The sequence below is a fragment of the Mastigoproctus giganteus genome, chromosome 10, assembly GCF_048544385.1.
Source record: "Mastigoproctus giganteus isolate SK-2022 chromosome 10, ASM4854438v1, whole genome shotgun sequence".
NCBI classification, from domain to species: domain Eukaryota; kingdom Metazoa; phylum Arthropoda; class Arachnida; order Uropygi; family Thelyphonidae; genus Mastigoproctus; species Mastigoproctus giganteus.
In genome coordinates this window covers 168,150,884-168,172,662 of record NC_143584.1, presented here as the reverse complement: position 1 = coordinate 168,172,662, position 21,779 = coordinate 168,150,884, and the positions used below count along the sequence as shown (strand labels likewise).

The following is a 21,779-nucleotide window of genomic DNA, read 5'->3' as shown; positions in this document are numbered from 1 at the left end:
CACCACCAAATATGGAGGATGCAATATGCAATATTCCCGGAGCAATATGGTCTTAGTTGCTAATGCTCCTAAAGAAACAAATAACAAAACAACAATTGCTAGAATTGATACATTTAGTTAATTTCTATTATTTGTTTTATTTATTTTTTTACTTTAATACATAAATTTTCTCTGCAGTTTGTTAACCCTTGTATAAGTGTTTCCAGGTAATGTTGCTATCCACATGGAGTGAGATTTATGGTAGTTGTTAATTTCATGAAATTATGTTAGCAAATGCTTGCTGCTTATATTTGCAAGGGTACTTTTTATGTGTTTTTAGTGTAACTTCTAGCATCTTTCTTGTATTTTGATTCGATATTATTCTTTAGCAAGTATTTTTAGAAGCAAGTGCTTTTCCACCAAAAAGAAAGCATTCCATATTTGTGTCGCTGCCTTGGGGAATGAACTTTATTGAATGTGCATTCAGCAAAGTAATGATTAGTTATAGTTTTTGTCTCTTCATTCCATCGCATGAAGTGGAGAGACTCAAGTCCTGGATTCATCCTGGCCAGAAGGTTTTTTTTTTTTTACACCATGGTTGTATCATGCCCTTAACTATCATTAGTTTTACCATAAAAGGGTAAAATTGCTTTGGCAAAAAAAAATTATTATTTTTATTTTGAATAAAATCGCCACAGTTTTTGTAAGAAAATATTTCTAGTTCATATCGGTTACTTTACCAGTTATGTACTCAACTTGCTTTATATTTTACTGTAGGTCTTTATGAAAATCCACAGAGCAGTAGTTTCACCTGCTGGCTTTTCCGAACACTTCCTCCAGTAGTACGTTGTATCTTTCCTTTTGCTAGACGATGGTGCGGATGACATCATTTCTGCGTTACATGTCCCTCAAGTGCATGTGGAATGTTCTTTGGCATTCCAGTGTTAATAACCTGAGTAGTAGGACATCCCTGACTTGGCAAGACAAGATCTCTTATGACAGTGGGGCAAAAGTCATATAAATTCATTTTTGTTCCTCATTGAAGAGATGAATGGCATTCAGAAGCATAATTCAAAAAATGTAACTTGCCTGTTTTTTGTACCAGTTTACTGTTTCTTTCACATGGATAGGAAGCCATTGTTCGCTTTTAACAATGTATCCCAGACATACAGTCGGACCTCCATATGGCGAATTTGATTGTTCGCTTGAAAAAATGTTATAAAGAAATATGACCTCAAACCAGTAATATATCAGTTACTTAATTTGTCGGTACTATATAGCAATAATATTGCTATATTATTAATTTGAGAATTAATATGGTACTTTAAGACTTACTATAAAGTTCTTTCATTCCAGAAATATGGTCTTTTCAACAATGAATAATACTTCAATAAGGATACTACTGTTACTATACCTTGAGCAAGAAGTGGCAATCACTGTAGAGGGAGAAAATACAGACTGAGTACAAATCCAGAAAGGAGTGAGGCAAGGATGTGTGTGTTGTCTCCTATGCTGTACAATTTCTAAACCATTATAGGTCTAATACAAAATTCTAAAGAAGGAATTACTGTTAAATGGTTCAGTTATCAGTAACCTGCGATATGCAGCTGATACTGCCCTCATTGCAACATCAGAGGAAAAGCTACAAACACTCCACAACAAAGTGGTTAAGAGCCAGCAAACAGATAGGCTTAACAATTAATTCCAAAAAGAACAAAACTATGGTCATGAGCAAAAACTCCTCAATTGGAATCAAAATATGCTGTGGCAACCCCCCCCCCCCATCGAACAAGTGAGTAGCTTTAAATATCTAGGGAAGATCTTTACAAATAATAATGACCAAGGCAGAGAAATTAGAAGCAGAATTGGTATGGCCAGAGAGGTATTTAACAATCTTAAAAACTTACTCGGTGACAACTGGATTTTCAGAGAAGATAGTGAATGGCCAAGTGCTACACATGAAGCACTCTCCTATATGGATGTGAGACCTAGGTCGTGTGGAAGGCCGGAAACTGGAAGCCTTTGAGATGTGGATGCTGAAAATTTTGGGGACAGATTGGGTCTCAGATGAGCAGGTCCTTAAGAGAGCAAGGACTCTATTATTTTACAGTTGCAAAGAGAAAGACTGCCTACCTATAATATATTATAAAAGGCCCACAATACGACATGCAGAGACTAATCCTGCAAGGGAAGATTAAAGGCAAAAGAGCAAAAGGAAAGCCAAGAAAAAAGTGGCTTGATAATATCAAAGAATGGACAGGGGCTCTTATGACAAGAACTATTTCACAAAGCAAGAGACAGGGTTGGCTGGAAAATGTTGGTCTCCGATATTCAAATTGAACCTGGAACCTGAAGAAGGTCCCGACGTAAAGTTTCAAATGCTGTCGACATTTCATGTTTGGAAGGTTTAATATCGCCTTCGTTGTCCTCATTTTCATCCAACTCATCGTCGATATTGTCACTGATTCTTTGAATACTCTCCAAAATGTTGGAGTCACTTGGATATTCAGCTACTATGACATCATTATCAACTCCTAAATATTCTTCAAGAACAATTTCTCCACTGATCAAATCTCTCGCTTGGAATTCTTCCCAAGATTGCTCAATGTCTTGTAGCAATTCATCGGTCTTAATTGGTGTTTTAGCAAAACCTGCTTTTGCGAAACAATTCTTAATCGTTTTCCATCACATCTTGACTACAGCCTGGCTAACTCTGATATGCATATCCGCAAATCTATAACATAATCTATAGGTTGGTTGGTTGGTTTCTCAATATAATTGTTTTCAGTATGCCCCCATGGTAGTGCATTTTCAAATTCTTGATAATGCCTTGGTCCATTGGCTGCAGTTTAGACAAAGGTATTCAGGGGGAAGAAAACAAGATTCACACTAGTTAAGTTTCGAAATTACTGAGTGAAGACGGGCAAGGCAATTGTCGTCAATCAAAGTGATTTTTCTGTTTCTTTCATCTTTTTATCGAAATTTAAAATCCACTGTTCCAGAAATTTCACTTTTTGTTGTAGTCGTAGTCCAACTCTAATGACTTTAATCCTGCGAAACATCAGAGTTGTTTAGTTTTGCCTATTACTAACGGCTTCAGTTTTTTGTTACCAGCCATATTTGCACCAACCAAGATTGCAATTTTCTCCTTATTATTTTTACCACTTACACATTTATCACCTTTAAAAGTCGGTGTCTTGTTCAACAAACATTTAAAAATTAAATAAAAATTTTCTGTTTATACTCCGGCACGACAACCAAGTCAGTGGAGTTTACAATAAATCGTCAATACAAATATTTATCGTATTTAGTAGTCACAGGCTTGAAACCCAGTCCACTCAAGGAACGCGTGTTATGCACTCTCGCTCCTGACCACTGGGCTACGTCAGGCCTGTTTCATCAACGTTGAATGTGTTTTGGGGCTTGTAGTCCTCCCTAATTTTTTTCAAAACTGTTTCTTTCCAATGAGTTTCTTCAATTACAGCGCCACTTTCACAAGAAATAACCTTTTCGAGTAAGCCATGGCACTTTTTAAATTTGTCCAGCCAAACCACTGGCTTGGAATGTTTTAAGCCCCAGAAAAGATGCATACTCAATAACCTTTTCTTTTATTAATGGCCTTAATATCGGCATGTTTTGGTCTCAAATCAACTTCACTTACTTAAAAACTGCTTCATCTATATTTTCATACAGGCATAATTTTACGCACTTCCGACTGGGTCCCATTTCCTCAAACAGTTTGAGTATCAAAACATGGTTTTTCAGAATGGTGGACACTACTTTTTTTCTTTTTTTTTTTTTTTATGAAAACCCCAAACACGAAAGGTATCAAAACCTATAGTACTTAGTACCGTGCATGGGTTGAAAGAGAAGTATGGGGGGGGGGGATGCCGGAAACTTTGCTCTAGAGACTAAACATGGGTTTCACCACTTCAAGCCTCCAATAAGCAAAGTGGTGGTATTTCACCGGTTGATGAAAGTCATCTACCACCTCAAGACTGGCAGGGATACCAAATTTATAAGCAGTTTTTTTTTTTTTAACATGCTGATCTACACTATTAAGCACTTACACTTTTTCCATTACACTCAAGGATGTCCTCTTAGACGTTGCACAGCAACTAAACCAAAAGTGATTTAGGGACCCCTTGTATCTGCAATACAGAGGTGGGTGAAATTTAGTGGGATGATTCATTTCTGCAAAACAACAGATGAATTTCCAGGATAAAGGAAAATCACTCTCTCCTAATTCTCTAATAGGGTGCTTACAATAGAGAACAGGTTGACCAGAGCCAATGTCTTTGTCAGGAATATGCCTTAATCTTTGCCAATATACTGTGGACACTTAGGTAGCAGTTGACAAGTGCAACTTCTCAGGATGGTAACGGCTTTACAGGCACTACTAAATTGTACAATGCTCTTAAGAATTAAACCCTTTAGATATTAAAAGCTAAAGTGATTAATTTCTTAATTCTTGCTTTCAATAGCCTCAGCTCTATTGCCTAAAGGCCAGAGGTGCATTGTTGTTATTTGGTTTTTAGGAGCATTAGCAACTAAGGCCATATTGCTCCGGGGATATGCGGTGGTCATTCCCTGACCTTTCCGCATCCTCCGTATTTGGTGGCTCACGGGCTTGAACCCCGATCTAATCATGAAGCATGTGCTACGCACTGCTGCTCCTGTCCACCTGGCTACAGAGGCGCCACCAGAGATGTGAACAATGTTTAGCCAGGTCTCTCGAAATCAGTTCGTTATATGGAAATTTTCTTTGTTATATGGAAACTGTTTTCAGTGTAATGACCAGGGGGAAATCAAAAAAGCTTGCTATATGGAAATTAGTTAATTTCCATTCCTGGAGCCTCGTGGAACAAGAAAATACATGGGACTGTGTAAGGTTCACATATACATGCATGTACACTAATGCTAGGAGCATAGGAAATAAATTTGATGACCTTGAAGTACTGGTTAAGTCATTATATGTGGAGATATTGGAGAGATGGTGTCAGTGAGACATCTGGTGACTATGGGCTTGGCAAACCCAGGGTCCTGACCTGGATATCATCATTTTTCTCTTGTTGATTCCTTTTTGCTCTCTCTCACAGGGTAACTCAGAAAATTTTTTTTTTTTTTTTTTTTTGGCTGCTACAGCATAAGTCTCAGGCTTTCTTGTACCATATGGGTAATAATAAAAAATTATACAGTGCTTGTGAGCATCATCCTTTTAGAATTTTAGCTTATGAGTTTGAATACTTTGCTCCTTGCCAGAAAATTGCATTTCATCAAATAATGAATATATAACTTTTTGGTTTTGTTCTGTTTCTAATTTTAGAAAGGTACAGAATGATCTTATTTCTTAGTATTGTCTGTATTCTTATTAATCATATATGGTTAGCAGCCCTTTATTCTTGTTTCCTGTATGTCGGACTTCTTTGTGCTGGCAGGATGTTTTATTTAGCAGTTTATCATATGAATATTGATATAGACCCCACAGAAAAAGCCTGTAAGTATAAATAATTGCAGACTCGAGATTAATTATGAATCACAGTGAAATTATACTTCAATTTAAGCACATGAAGTTGTGAAAGCTTCAACTTCATATATTAGAAAGCTTTCATCAGAAGTTCATTTATTAAAAATTTTTGTTGAAAGTCGATTAAATGAAAGCTTGTGAGCTGGTACATTAAAGTATACCAAAAATCCTAACAAAGGAAATAATTATGGTGACAAATGCAGATCTCACTATAGAAGAGAAGTTGTTGTGATTGCTGAATGATATGATATGATATGGGAAAGTTAAACTTAATGAAAAAAATAGTTTTTATCATGTTCAAAGTTTATTTTGAACTATGTGCAGAAGGTGAATTTTTTTTTTTTTTTTTTTTTTGTAAAATATAAACTTAGAAACAGCTAGGGGTCCTCCGCTGGGAAAATTTTTAGAAAATCACGGAAACAATGCCATTAGTAAAAATAATTTTTTTTTTTTTAAATAATGTTTTTTAAATTTAAATATAGTTTTTTTATTTCTTTTAACCCATGAGCACTCATGCCGATTTGATGTATCTTGTGTTTCTGTTTTGTTCTAATGCAATTCTTTCATGAAATGATATTTGCTGAATTGATGAGTGGTTCTGAAAATGCATTAAGTGAAGTGCTAAAATTTTAAGGTAAGAATTGAAAATAATCTTGCTGTTGATTGCTGCTATGTTCAGTAATCAATAAAATACTGTCACAGGCAACTGTTACTTATTCTTGAGATGATTTTAGTTAATCAACACCTTTCATTCAGTTATAAAAGTAAATGGTGATTTTTTTTTTTTTTTTGGTCTGATTTTGTCATTAGAATGTAAAGTGGAAAGGACACATACATTTTTATTAACCTTGGATTTGTAGGACTCCAGCACCCCCCCCCCCCCCAGCGATTGCAGAATTTTCTTTGTTTTTCAAGCCAGTGCAAAGCATGTGCACAAATGTAACATAATTATCCATCGTTATATTCTTGCCTGTGTTCATAATGGTCTAACCTATTCATTTGACCACTTTCAGTGTTTCTCACCCTGTGTGTGTGTGTGTGTTGCACCTCAGTGGCCAGGTGAGCAGGAGCAGCATGCGTAGCACACGCTTCTTGATTAGACCAGGGTTTGAGCCCGTGACCACAAAATACGGAGGATGCGGAAAGGTCAGGGAATGACCACCACATATCCATGGAGCAATATGGCCTTAGTTGCTAATGCTCCTAAAAACCAAACAACAAACAACAGTCACCCTGTGTGCCACAGAAAATACAAATTTAAAAAAAAAATTTAATAAATCCAAGTTAATTCAAACAAAAAATTCTGTTATTTACACTGTGACGATCCAAGCGCCTTCCACCAGCCAATGTACTTCCCATTTGTCAATATGTGTATAGTAGTGACTATAGTGTGTAGTGTGCCTCAGCAACAAAAATGTTGAGAAATAGTGGTCTAATTGATGTTTGTGCACTTTACTATATGTTCAATCATAGAATTGGGGGAAAATAGTTTCCAGCATTCAAGAGGTATTCGGGCATTGTTCGCCACCTCCTTCACCCTGGTATATCATACAGGGTATGCTGAAATTATGTTAACACTTACGTGGAAAAAACATTGTCAAAATTATGTTCATTTATGGAATGAACATTTATTGTAATCAACATTAACTGAAGTCAACATAAACAACAATAAAATTCAAGTGTTCATTCCGATAGAAGTGTTAACATAATTTTGACATACCCTGTATTTTACTTTCATCTGTGAATGTTTTGAAGGGTTTCCCAGTGAGAGATCTTTCCTTGATAAAAATGTAGATTTGCCATTATGACTTCCATTGAGACCTTTGGTGAGCTGTGAATATTTTAACAATGGGCTCGCATTTTGTCGACTTTTTATTCTTTTTTTTTTTTTTTAAATTAGGGAAATTTTGATACAATTTTTCATAATAAAATTTTAATTTTGCAATTAAAAAAATAACATGAACTATTTCCCATATCACAAATAACAAAAAAACTATCACAAAACATTCTAGAATAAAAAAACATATTACATTAAAAAAAAAACTTCTAGAAAAGGTACACAGATTGCATGAAAAAAATTATTCTAAAAAATTGCCATATAGAATTTACTTCTTTATTAATGTTTGTTGTCGATCTTCTGCTTTGCTCAATATCTGAGTGATGACTATGGAGGAAAGATTTGACGTAACAATCCAGATCAAATTGAAGCAATGGTTTTCCATTTAGATATGTGGTCATCATATCTGCAACTTGTTTATTTTGTCAAATATGTTCTTTTTATTGTTACAATATTATTCATTACGCTGAAAGCTCGCTCAGCTTCAGAACTACTAATCACAATGGTTTCAAGGATATTTCTGGCTTTTTTAATTGAAAAGGGAATTTCGTTCAATTTTAGAGATAGTGTCTTTGACAAAATCTGAAATCATTAATTTTTATTTCATATTTTATTAGAAAACTTAAATTTCTTATTCGTTTTTCACCCTCTTGCCATGAAGACAAAAGTTCTTTCATATTCCACGTTTCCAGGTAGCATATATTTAAATTTTATTTCAATTCCTCGTCGTCGATGATACTACTATCTTTTTTAATTTAAAATTACTCTGTTGCATTAATAAGCTATCCTTTAAGAATAAAACAATGCAGTTTAATAATTTGTCACGAGGTAATTTTTTTAAATGTGTTTCTTACTTTGATTCCTTCAAATTCTTTTGACTTCAACATGCTCTCAATTTTAGCTTCATAATTTCCTTCAGAATTTTGCAAATTATGGAAAGCACTGATAGTTCTAATAATTAATCTGTTTACTGTGGTGATGCTGCAACTTTGTAAACCTTCTGAAAGGTAAGTGAGCTCCTGCAGGATGCGATCATTAGCACTAAATTGTTAAGAAATTCCAGGTTTGAAAGTCTGTTTAATAATCCTGAATATTTAACTTCTGATTCAGAATGTTTGCACAAAGGGAGATTATACCTCCAAACCTCCACTGCCGTGTGCAACTACAAGCTGACCATTGTGGCCTGAACGTATGACTGATCTTAACACATCAAGTTCTTTGGCAATCATCTTTAAATTGTTCTGGTTTTTTGGAGATTGGTGATATCATGCATACAGTTTATCTAGAAATATTTCAAAATGATTCACTTCTTTTATATTTTTTTATAGAATCAACTAGTGCTAATTTCAAACGATGAGCCGGACAATGCCAAATAATGATGTTTGGAAATTGTTGTAAATGTCTGGTCGAAGCACTGGAATTTTTCCCCTGCATTACACAAGCACCATCGAAACAAAATCCAATAAGATTTTCTTTTAAATATTTTTCATGAAAACCACAGCTATTCAGAGCTGTAATTATGTTAGCATGTATGCATTCAGTGGTTGTCTTTTCTAGTTCTATAAGATCTATAAAAATCATACATGGCTCAACAAGTTCAACATGTAGGTACAGAATTAAGGCACTTTGTTTGGTAATGTTGTCGACTCATCAATTATTATGTAGATTTTGGCATTCTTTTCTATTGTTTTAGTAACTGTTTCCTTTTTTTTATTATTTCTTTTGAAATGTGTTCAGCGATTCTAATGCCCGAAAATCTTGAATGCAACAAAACTGATATCAATACCATTTTTATTCTTAATTCCAATTCAGCTGGCTAGTCAAACACTGGTCGATTTCTTTTTACAAGACTACATTGAAATAAAAATTTTGGCAGTTGCTCGAATTTCTTTATCTCATTTAGTTTGTCAATGTCATTTGGAAGCACATACCTTTGTGATTCTTCATTTGTTTTTAAGAATGTTTTATGTGCCACTGACTCGTGATGAATGGATAGTTTTTGAGTAAAGATGCCTTTGTACTGTTTTTATTCTTTCCATTTGGCTCTACATTAATACATCCATTCTTTTGAACCATGACAATGTTTTTTGTGCTGAATTTTTATATTCAGAACAACCTAATTTTCCATTTTGGATGTATAGCCATTTGTGCTGAGTTTTTTTTTTTTTTTTTTTTTTAAATTGCTTGTTTCTCATTCGAACAGTTGGGAAGTTGCTGTTCCACTTCATAACTAACATGTTGACCATTTGTAATATTCTTATTATCAATGTTTGTATTGACGAAATAACTTCACTCCGAACATTAATTCTCCATTACACTGGCAGAATCCGTAGAAACAGATTTATTTTTTTATTTTCCAAAAAAAAAAAAAAAATATTTTGGCCTGCCTTTTTGTGACTAATAAATTTAAAAAAGCACCTTAAAAAAAAAAAAAATATATATATATATATATATAATGCATATGTTATGATAAATACTTGATAATGAGCAATACAATACACTTCAGCCCGGTGCAGACACTCAGCTGATTACTTTCTTTGTTGCACCTAAATTGGCCTATCTCACTTGCACACTTATCCCACCACGTGGCTTACAGCAACAATTCGGAACGAATGTAGCTGACAAATACAAGACAATCTTGATTATGCTGCAGAATCATGATAATTGAATTCAGGATTTAATTTGTAAAATACCATATTTCCCCATGTATAAGACGCACCTTTTTTTGAAAAATTTGGGGTCTAAAAACTGGGTGCATCTTATACAGTGGTTGTAGATTTTTTTTTTTTACTTGCATTTCGTGCTTGTCTTTGTGCTCATTGTTTCGCACTTGTTACCGGTATATTAGGTTACGTTTTGCCACGTTCTGCTCAGAAAAGATTTTCGTACAGTGCTGAATTCAAGTTAAAAGCGATCCAGTTTGCAAACGTGAATGGAAATCGTGCTGCTGAACGTACGTTTGGTCCTCCTCCAACTGAGAAAACAATCCGAGACTGGCTACGGAAGTAGAAACCCTACTGAAAACACCATGGCAGAAGAAGGCCATTAGAGGCAAGTCAGCAAAATGGCCTGATTTAGAGAGGGAATTGAAGATATGGATTGAGGAGCAAAGGGCAATTGGAGTTCCTGTGTCCACAAAGATGGTTCAGCATGAAGCAAGAATTGCTGATGAAAAGGAAGTTACCGATTTCAAAGGAGGACACAATTAGTGCTTCAAGTTCATGAAACGGAATGGACTAATCATGCGTACACGCACCAAACTTGCCCAAAAGATGCCTGAAAACTATGAGCAGAAGGTCCTTGAATTTCATTGTTTTGTCATTCAATGTCGGAAGAGACATCAGTTTGAGTTGGGGCAGATTGCAAATATGGACAAAGTCCCCCTTCTATTTGATGTCCCAAGTAACAGAACTGTTGATAAGAAGGGAGTGAAAACTGTAACTGTGAAGACAAGTGGACATGAAAAGAGCCGTAATACAGTTGTTCTAGCTTACAGTTGTTGAACCAAGCTGCCTCCTATGCTGATTTTCAAATGCAAAACAATGCCAAAAGAAGACATTCCTCGAGGAGTGATTGTCCACGTTCATGACAAGGGTTGGATGGAACAGGAGACCAGGTGGGCTCTTACGCAAACCTGCCCTATTGGTGCTTGATCAGTTCAGGGCACACATAACAAAAAATACAAAGAAGATTGCTGCAGAACAAAAAACAAAACTTGTTGTCATACCTGGAGACTTGACATCCCAGCTCCAACCACTTGATGTCAGCATTAACAACCCTTCAAAACTGCCATGAGAGAGAGACGAATGGAACAATGGATGAAGTCTTCTGGGGACAATTTGACCCCAGCAGGAAGAGTGAAGAAACCAACTATAGGAGAAGTTTGTACCTGGGTGAAAAGATCCTGGGATAATATCAAGATTGAGATCGTTGTCAAGTTATTTAAGAAATGTGGCATTTCAAATGCCATAGATGGAACTGAGGACAAGGCAATATATGAAGACAGTGATTTGTCATCAGACACAGATGAGGACAAGCTAATGGATGGGAGTTTTGACAGTGATGAGTTGTATGAATTTTATGATGAATAAAACTTGAGTTCAATAACTTTATGTAATACATTTTTTTTTTTTTTTTTTTTTTTTTTCAAATTTTGGGCCCCAAAATTAAGGTGCATCTTATACATGGAGAAATACGCTAAATGATCGTTTCAACAATGGGGTCGCAAATTTTCAGAAAAAATAACAATGGACTCACGAGCCCTCTATAGCTCACCACTGATCGAGATTCCCCCCCCCCCCCCATTTTCATTTTCAGACTGAATGTGGACTTCAGAATCTGAGGTTGGTGGTTGCTGTATTCATTTTCTACAATGTTGCAACTGTTTTTCATCATTGGAAAAAACCACCTTCCCATGCTGTACAAGAAGGAACTTTCTTTTGGTTCTCTTCATTGTTTTTCCCATTTCAGCCAGTTTCTTACCACAAGATATCATTCTATGAATAAAGGAAGCGAAATCTGTCAGTAGAAAAATTATTGAACCCAAAGAGAGAGAGAAAGAGCAGAACGTGTTAAAACATGACTTACCTTTTCAGCAACATGAGGAATCATGCAATGAGAGAAATGCTCATAAGCAGAAGAAACCCTCTCTGAGGATAATCATGTAGTACTGATTGTAAACAAAACGTCTGGTAGAGGGCAGTTGAAAAGTCAGCTAGAAGGTGCACTAACTGACGCTAGAAGGTGCACAATGATTTATCTCGACCAGAAATGGAAGGCTCCCTTCCATTTCTGGTCGAGATAAATCATTTTTTCTTAGAAAAGCATGAGCAAAATGCTCATAACTGTTAGTGCTTGAGGGTTAAACTTCCGGCAGGAAAAAAAGCCCCGGCTATAAGTACAGTATACTGATTCTTGTGGATTGTAAGTGGTTTGAATAAGGAGTTAAGGTAGTAACTTATTTGTATTATTTGCTCAATTTTATATCTTGTAAATATAATTTCCATAAGTTTAAGACTTGCAGAAAAGGGAACACTTAATTAAACATATTGAAAGTAATGTGGAAAATTAAATGTTACAATTAGAGCACAGTGCAATTCCACAACCAGACAACCAAGGTATCCAGATAATCAAAAAATAAAATTGTAACAATAAGGAAAAATAATTAACTCACCGTCAGCATTGCAAGTGCATGGTTAACTCCCCTTCAGTTGATATGAGGAGATGCAGCCTCACATGTACCAAATGGAATGAGTACCACTTCTTCGGGGAAATATCAGCACTTTTTAACTCCAAAAAAGGATGGCATTTCAGTCTTGCACCACTATCCTGCCAAATAACAATGGAATCTGAAATGGTGCTTGTGAGTTTCCTGTATTCATTTATTGTGAAAATGACACTTGCTTTGATGAGAAGGGGTTGATGGGGTTCTTGGGCTGGTAATGGTCCATTTGCACAGCTGAAGGTGAATGTTGCTTTGTTGCTTTCTTATTTTTATGATTTTATTTTATTTTGATTATTGGGCAATCTTGCTTGCACTTTGCCAAAGTAAAATTATTTCTCAATTTTATGAAGGTATTTTGTAAAGTTAATTCTTGTAGGTTTGTTTTCTTTTCGGTAACTTGTTAAAACTTAGATTTTCAGGTTTCATTAGCTAATTTTTGTGTACATAATTTCTCTCCTATTGTGTTAGTTAACTGCAGTTAATTTCTTACCTTAATGGTTGCTACAAGATTCACTTCATGTGTGTGTGTGTGTGTGGAAATTGCTGTATGCTGTTGCTTTGTGCCTTGACTTCATTGCTTGTACAGCCCTGTGGCATGTACGAGGGACGTTCAATAAATTATCTACCTAAGGTACTTCCCATAGTTATATTCATCATGTTCCTGCATATCTCAACTTGAATCATACTAATTTTGATCCCACTACTTTTTAGGTTGTGTTGCAGTAACAGAAAGAAGGAAGACACCTGTATCAAATTATGGATTTGCTGAAATTGGAGCATCATTCAGTCATCAGGTTTCTTACCAAAGAATTAAATGGACCAATGGCCGTTCATGAAAGGATTGTGGCTGTGTATGCCTGTAGGTAACAGTGCATTTCTGACCCCTGTGCAGAAGCAATTTAGAGTACTGTAATGTGAGAACAGTTTAGAACTTTATGGAAGGCATCCTGAAATTCATCTTCAGAATTGTTACGGATGATGAAACATGGGTTCATCACTGGGATCCTGAGACCAAACAAGAATCAATGCAATAGAAGTACAAGGGTTCTACCCCAACCAAAAGATTTTGGACACAACCTTCAGCTGGCAAGATTATGGCAACCATTTATTGGGATGCTGAGGGAATTTTGTCCATTCACTACTTGGAACACAAGCAGATAGTCACTGGGGAATCGTGCTCCCCACTATACAACCTGAAAGATGTCATAAAGGAAAAATGGAAAAATGCCATGGGAAAACTTTCCAGAGGTGTGCTGCTTCTTCAGGAGAATACACAGGTCATGTGCTGCTTTGAGAGACTGACTTTACAGAACTGAGCCATCCAGCCTACAGTTTGGATCTGCAAATATTCTTGTGCCCTTTCTATTTATCTCCCATCCCAACACGCATAGACCATGTAGAGAAAAATTTTACCTCACAAGTCTTGCACAATCTCTCCAGGCAGAATTGCAGACACTTTCAAATTGAACCCTAACTCGCAACTTTTTTTCTAACATTGCCCTGCACTTATTAAGTAAGTCTACAGATCTTCTACTCTTAATGTCATTAGTGCCAAAGTGTACAAGAATATTGCCTTTTGTGCCCTTTAAAGATGCCTGCTCTACAGTGTCATCGGCTATTGCCTCTGGTAGATATAACCTGGTTCTATTTCACTTATGTTTTTGCACAATTTATTTCCTGTTTCCTTGGCTGTAGAGTCACCAACAATAACTGCCTCCTGTGGGACCAGTGCATTCTGCTTTGGGGTGGGGGGATGCTGTTGTGTTGCCTGGTGCAAAAGTTAGGTGGAGTAACGGTTTGACAGTCATGTTTGGAAATTCTTAAGAATGGAGTAAAGTTAGAAGTGGAGAATTCATAAGAAATTTATAAGTAGATAAACCTGGTCAATTTTATATATATGAATTTATTGATTTTTGGTGCAGTATGAAATGTGATTGCAGTGAAGTTGAATTGGTTACCAATTCTGATTGTTCTCCTCCCTACTTATAGACTGCATGTGGCAGTGGTTCTCACGCTTTTTCGTCAGCAGCTCAATATTGATAAAAATATGACAATAGAAATTGTGAGTGGGAAGTATATCACTGATATGTGTATACATGTTAGAAAACAACACACTTCTCAATGAATTTTGGTATAATTGGCAGAATGCACATAAAATTATCTAATTAGCCTTGAATGGAATTTTTTAAAGTTAAGATGGACTTGGCACATCATGGCCTTAGTTGCCCTTGCACCATAAAATCAAATTTAAATTAAAATTTTTTTATTTTAAGTTTAATGGTTTTTTGCATACAATTTATGGAAAAGTACTTCCAAATGACAAAGCCGTTCAATGCTAGTACACAAGTCTGATGATTCTATAAAATTTGAACAAAGATTTTCTTCACATTTATACCTAACATCAAAACTGCTACCTGTGGCCATTTTGATATTATGTTAATTGTAAATCCCTAATATGGAAATGTTTCTTGAGCAAAACATGATATCGTGAAGCGATCCCCCCTCCCCAATTATTGGTAGAAGGGTCCTCTTTTTGAATATTTAGTCATTTAGAAATGTGGACAACATATTAAGTATATCTGAACTCATTTTCTTATCTTCAATAAGTACAGTTCACGTGCCATAATTAGCTGTTCACATTTCCATATTCATTTCTTGATGTATTTACAATATGGAATATGCTTGCACCATTCTAAGTAAGGATATTATCACTAACGATTAGGTGCACTTTCAAAATAATTGAACATGGTAAATTTCCTTGTTCTGTTTATTTCAAACAAGACATAAAAGCAGTAATCATAAGAGATGGAACTAGCAGTAGTTTTTGTTGAATTTATTTGTTATGGCAGGAACTCATTTTATTTCATAAAACAAATCTCTCCTTTTAAATTTATCCTGTCTTTCTTATTTCCTGATGAATTGGTCAGTAATCTGGATGTCATGTTTTTTTTTGTTTGTTTGTTTTTTTTTTTTTTTTTTGTAGGACATTGGGTTGCATCCCGGAAATGTTGGGACTCAGTGGTCTGTAGTTTATCATTGATAGCAACTGTGTGGGGTTTTTTTTCCCCCTTTTCCCTCCTGAAAAACCTTTGTTTTATACCCAGAAAATGGACAAATTTTCTTAAGCATAATATATAACTTATTAGGAGGTTGAAAGTTGCAAGTAGAAATAGCAGCATAACTTATATGAGAAGTTCTTTAATTGAAGCAAATATGTACATATTTCTAATTAGTTGTTTAGAACATGTGTGTTTTTTTGTCTAAAATATTGCATTATGTCTGAGTGAGTTTTCTTTTAAGTTAAATTGAAATACAGCAATACCCCTCAAAGCACCGATATTGTTACCAAAACTATTCCGTGTTATATGAAACTGTGCTGATTGAAGTATAATTATAATGGGTTTTAATTGAATGCATAATAGAGAAAGTCTATAAACAAATTATAATAAATCTATATAAACAATTTGTGCTTGATAGCCAATTATAAAAGGATTTGAAGGAAAAAAATTGCAAAAATTTAATTAATGAAAAGGTAACATAATGTGAGATGAGAAAAAAGCTTTATTGTTTATTTAGGTATTTCAGTAATGAAGTCTGGTGAAGTAGTCTTTTCTTTTTCTCAGTGCACAAGTCTTTGTAGCATCGAATTCCATCTTGTAAAATTTGCCATATCTTGATGTGGCAACATTTGGATCTCCATTCACAATTGCCTTGCAGGCCATGTCAATCTCCTGAAAAACTTTTTCCAATTTCATTTAATATGGTTTGGGAAGGACATTGCGTGGTTTCTATCCATTTAAATTATAATATATCTAAATTACCACTCTCATACCACATGGAGTTTTAATATATTTTATTTAGGTGTTACCTAAACTAATATACAATGAGTAATGTTTCAGGTATTTTGCCGATACCCATCATCAGACCTTGCTGTTGGGAGACAAAAGTAGTTTATATTTTACATTGAGCAGATCTAAATAACAGTCAACTAAGATGTATTTACATATGATCAATTCTGATTTACAAAAAATAAAGTTCTAGTTTATAATAACAAATTGGCAATTAGCATATCTAAGTTATAATTACGATTTAAAGGAACAATTCTATGTTACAATGAGCTATTTTTAGTTGCAATTACCATTAACATTTTTAATTAGTATATCTAAGTTATGATTACGATTTAAAGGAACAATTCTATGTTACAGTTATGTTACAGTGAGCTATTTTTAGTTGCAATTACGGTTTTTTATTTTTAACATATTTTTAATTAAATAAATAAACTTCTCACTTGCTGACCGATACCTCCTGCCGGACGCTCAGACCTAAATGGGCAAGAGGCTCAGTCAGCAATACATTTTTATAGGTAAGGTATTCATATAGTTAGCCAATAAGAATAGAGCTGGTTGCCTACCCTGAATCTAGGGTGCTTGTGTGGTGTAGAGGATACCTGTGTTGACCTTTGCTCATCAAGTTTGTAGTCTGTTTCTGAGGTCTGGAAGAGGGTGTACTCTGTGTGCTCCTCTGGTTAATTTGTTTCTTTTCTTTCCTGGGACCTTATTTCTTCACTTATTTTTTCTTTAAAGAGATGAATATACTAGAGGTTGAAATCAACCCCGTGTTTTCTATTGATTGCTGAGGATCCAAATAATTTGATAAGAAAGGCTTCTTTAAATTTTCTTCAGTTATACAGTCTATTTGTGGAAAGGATGCTTGTGTTACGGAAATTCCAGATGTCACCACATTGGAAGGCGTGGAGAGCTGTATCAGATTGTTGAATTTTGCCATATTCTACATCTTTTTTCTGCTCCTTTATTCGGCACTGTAGGCATCTGTTTGATTCCCCTATATATATAACTACCCAGATGATCCTAGAGGTTCTATATATAAGATGGAGTGTAGATGTGGTATTATATATATAGGAGAATCATACAGACGCCTACAGTGTAGAATAAAAGAGCACAAAAAAGATGTAGAATATGGCAGAATTCAACAACTGATACAGCTCTCCATGCCTTCCAGTGTGGTGACACCTGGAATTTCCATAACACAAGCATCTTTTCCACAGATAGACATTAATAGACATTTAAAGAAGCCTTTCTTATCAAATTATTTGGATCCTCAGCAATCAATAGAAAACAGGGGGTTGATTTCAACCTTCAGTATATTCATTTTTTTAAAGATAAAATAAGTAAAGAAATAAGGTCCCAGGAAAGAAAAAAAAAAAAATGAATCAACCAGAGGAGCACATAGCCTACACACCTCATGAGCAAAGGTCACTGCACAGGCACCCTGGATTCAATATATGCAACCAGCTCTATTCTTATTGGATAACTATATGAATACCTTACCTATAAAAATGTATTGCTGACTCAGCGTCCAGCAAGAGATATCGGTCAGCAGGTAAGAAGTTTATTTATTTAATTAAAAGTATGTTAGCCGTAATTGCAACTAAAAATAGCTCATTGTAACATAACTGTAACATAGAATTGTTCCTTTAGATCGTAATCATAACTTAGATATCCCAATTGCTAATTTGTTATTATGAACTAGAACTTTCATCTATTTTTTGTAAATTAGAATTGATCATACGTAAAATATAAACAATTTTTGTCTCCCAACAGCAAGGTCTGATGATGGGTATCAGCAAGATACCTGAAATGTTACTCATTGTATATTAGTTTAGGTAACACCTAAATAAAATATATTAAAACTCCACGTGGTATAAGGTTGAAAAGCTGTCACATTGTCACTGACTGCCTCAGGGGAGCTATTGAATGAGTTTTAATATGTACAATAAATTTTCAACTTAAACTTAATTGAAAACCGTGTTATAGCGAAACCCATGCTGTTTCAAGCCGTGCTAAGCGAGGTATTGCTGTATATGTAAGCATGGGTTCCTGTAGACATTCAGATATATACACAACTTATAGTTGAGCTGAAATATATGTTTGCATAAACACTTTCCAGAAATCCTTTCCTTCATATTAAAAACACATTTTAAAAAGTTTATTTTAATAGTAAAATAATTATTTTAATTTTCATTTTTAAATTAGGTTTCTGAGATAGGATTTCTCTATAATGAAAACCAAAATGGTTCTACCTCTGCAGATTGTCAAAGAAGCATAATTAAAATAGTTTCCTGGTGTTAGATATAAGAAAGTTGTGGAGAATTCCAAGAGATGAAGACAGTTTTATTGAAATACATCTCTGGTAAAAAGATTTGGGCTGAAGAATAGTTTTCTTATTTCCCCCCAATCCCCTTTCCTTCTAATTCATCACTTAGACTCAATACTTAAGTTAAGTTCGATGTCATTGTCATAATTAAAATAGTTTCCTGGTCTAGATATGAGAAAGTTGCAGAGGATTCCAAGAGACGAAGACAGTTTTATTGAAATGCATCTTTGGTGAAAAGATTTGGGCTGAAGAGTAGAGAACAACTGATAATAATTACTTAACTGTTTTGAACTTTGTGTTGTCATAAGAAGGGGTATTGTATCTCTGAGTGCTTTCCCCTCTCAAATTACACCTATAGATTTTTATTGATTTCTCAATGTATTATATACTTCATATTGTTTTTATAGTAACTTGTCTTTAGTTTTTCCAGCAAACACAAGATGTATATAAAAGTTTATATCTCATCCTGTATGTGTGCTATTTACTAAGCATTAAGTTTTGATACTTTGCAATGCTGGCTTGTATTTTGAATCTAATTAAATCTTAAAATGGAAGAAATTAACTGTTGTTAAAGTTTGGTAAAATTTTAAATAACTAAAGGCTAAAAGATGAAGGGATGCAGTATAGCTCTCTTTTTTTTTTTTTTTTTTTTTCTCTCTGTCTGTTAAGTTTTCTTTTGCATTTATGCACATTTTAGTCTTTTATAAGAATATAACAAACATCTATTGCAAAAAGAGGTGTTTTTTTTTTTTTTTTTTTTTTGTCTAGTCAGCACTCAATGTTGCTGACTTTAACTATAATATAAAAGTGACTTTGTTGCAGTCAAAATGATAATTGCAGTTGATATGTTAACTTGTGTATGAATGTTACACAAAAAATTAGCTGCAACTGTAGGAACTACTGCAACTATGAAATGCATAATTTATGTTCAAGATTTGGATGATTTGAATTGATGCGATTTTCACTAGAAACAACACATATTAATGTCAGTTTATTCTGCACCTTGCAATTTTTTCTTCTTCTTTGGAGCATTGTGCAGAGAAGGAGCACCCCCATCATAAGAATAAGGATACTGAAAAGGGAAACACGGTTTTAATCCATACTCAAAGTGACCAGAAGTCAATTTTGGTATGACACTTTCAATTTTAGATATTGCCATACTCATTTTTCGCATTATGTAAATTATGCTTCTGAAGATAAGAAAATACATGCCCGTTGCATAAATTAATACAAAATTGTATTGATTCTTGTGATGGTTGTACTTTCTCATTTTTCAAGATGTGCCATATGAAGATTATAAATGGGGTGCATTATTTAGGTTGAAATTTAAATGACTGAAAAAAAATGTAATTCGTAGGGGAAACTAGTTGGAGAGGCATGAAAATTTTCACTGAATACTGAAATGGCATCTAACCACAAAGAAATTTGTTCTGTAGAATATGCCTCATTGTGAACCGGCTGGTTTTTTGCTGTTAGGTTCCCCCCCCCCCCTTTCTATTTGAGAAGTTAATTAAAAACAAAAACAAAAAAAATCTATTCTGCATATGCCTATGCACCAGTTGATGTAACTATAACCTTAAGCATTTGTTGAGAGACCATGTATTTATAGTAAAAATGAACATATGTTTGAAAATTTACTTTTAGAGGGAAATAATGGGTAATATTAATATATTTTTGGTTTTGATTTCATACTTTACATCTCATTGTTGCAAGTTTAAATGTGTTGGTTGCATTATGATTATCTGATGGATAATATAATTCATATTTGAACTACTCATATTTTTCACAATCCTGGTCTGTATGTAGTATAAACTTACTCTTCTTTTTCTTTGCTTCCAACTGTTTTGTCCCACACATTCTTTGATTGCATGCTTATTAGGTTTCACGCATGGAAATCCTTTTCTTGATTCTCCTACCTCTTATTTTGCTTCTCTTTCCTAAATGCATTATAAATGTCTTAGTGCAAAGAAATTCATCACCATCTATTTCGGATTTACACAAAGTTTATATTAGCCGTGTTATGTCATCATTAGCTGTCCTGACTAGTAGTTCAAACTGTCATCTCGTTGATAACGCTCCTAACATTACTATAGAAATAGTGTTTTTCTTGCATTGTTTATGATGCTAATATATCTTTTGAAATGTTAGTGTCATAAACTATATAGTCAGTAACATGTCATAAACTCTGAAGTCTTGTAAGCTAAGCTTGTTTGCCTAGCATTAGCTTCTTATATTAATTCAAAACTTTGCTGCTGTCAACATATCTTTTAAATATCTGAAGCCTCTTGAGGCCTGATACAAAAAAAGTATGTGCAAGCATTAATTTGACCCATATCACCATATAAATGCATATATGTATTGCCCTTCCCCCCATAGTTTCCCAGAAGGCCTTTTCAGTGATGTCGGTAAAGACACTCACCATCTTTGCTCAAATATATTCCATCTCTACAAAATAGAATCCTTCTAAATTTCCCCCTTTCTTCAGAGGCTTTGCATAATCACTCAAGTTTTAATTTAAATAATAAGGTTTGTTATATTCCCTACTACCATGTCTTCACAGAATTGCAAACATAAATGCATTGACCTAGAAACTCATGGAACTTTTATAATACAGTCATATTTATTCAAGAAATGTCGTGTGATTTATTTCATTAGTTACCACAAGAATAGTAATGATTTTCTACCTCCCAAAAAAAATACACACAAACAACAGAGAAAGAGGGGCAAATGTTACACTATTTATGTCCCAGAATGTGGCATCATTGTGATGTGATGAAATATGTCTATGAAGTGGAGTGAATCAATTAGCAGTGCTCTGTTGATAAGCATTGAAAGATCTTTTGTAATTTTATTAGTAAATTCCAAAAAAAAAAAATATATATATATATATATATATTGCTTGGCATTGTGCTCCCCCTCACCCCACCCCATGGAATACTTATTGACATCTCTCAGAACATTATTTGGGAACTGTTAGTCTAAGTTTGCCTGTATAAATAAAACATGGCAAAAAAAAATTAGTTGTAGCTTGCTTTCAG

At 34.5% G+C, this 21,779-nt stretch overlaps 1 protein-coding gene across 3 annotated transcripts in view; it reads left to right on the top strand.

Moving 5' to 3' along the window:
- LOC150079461 (transformer-2 protein homolog beta-like) overlaps positions 1–19,072 on the top strand; it is a 168,595-nt gene extending 149,523 nt beyond the window's left edge. For 2 of the 3 annotated variants that reach the window (XR_016547589.1, XR_016547591.1), the window contains exon 10: positions 18,621–19,072. Coding sequence is in view for 1 of the 3 variants with exons in the window: in XM_090384103.1 (XP_090240229.1) it covers positions 18,621–18,628 (8 nt within the window). In the remaining 2 variants the exon portion in view is untranslated. The remainder of the gene's footprint in view (positions 1–18,620) is intronic. The other variant, XM_090384103.1, reaches the window with a different exon arrangement.
- The last annotated feature ends 2,707 nt before the right edge of the window (positions 19,073–21,779 follow it).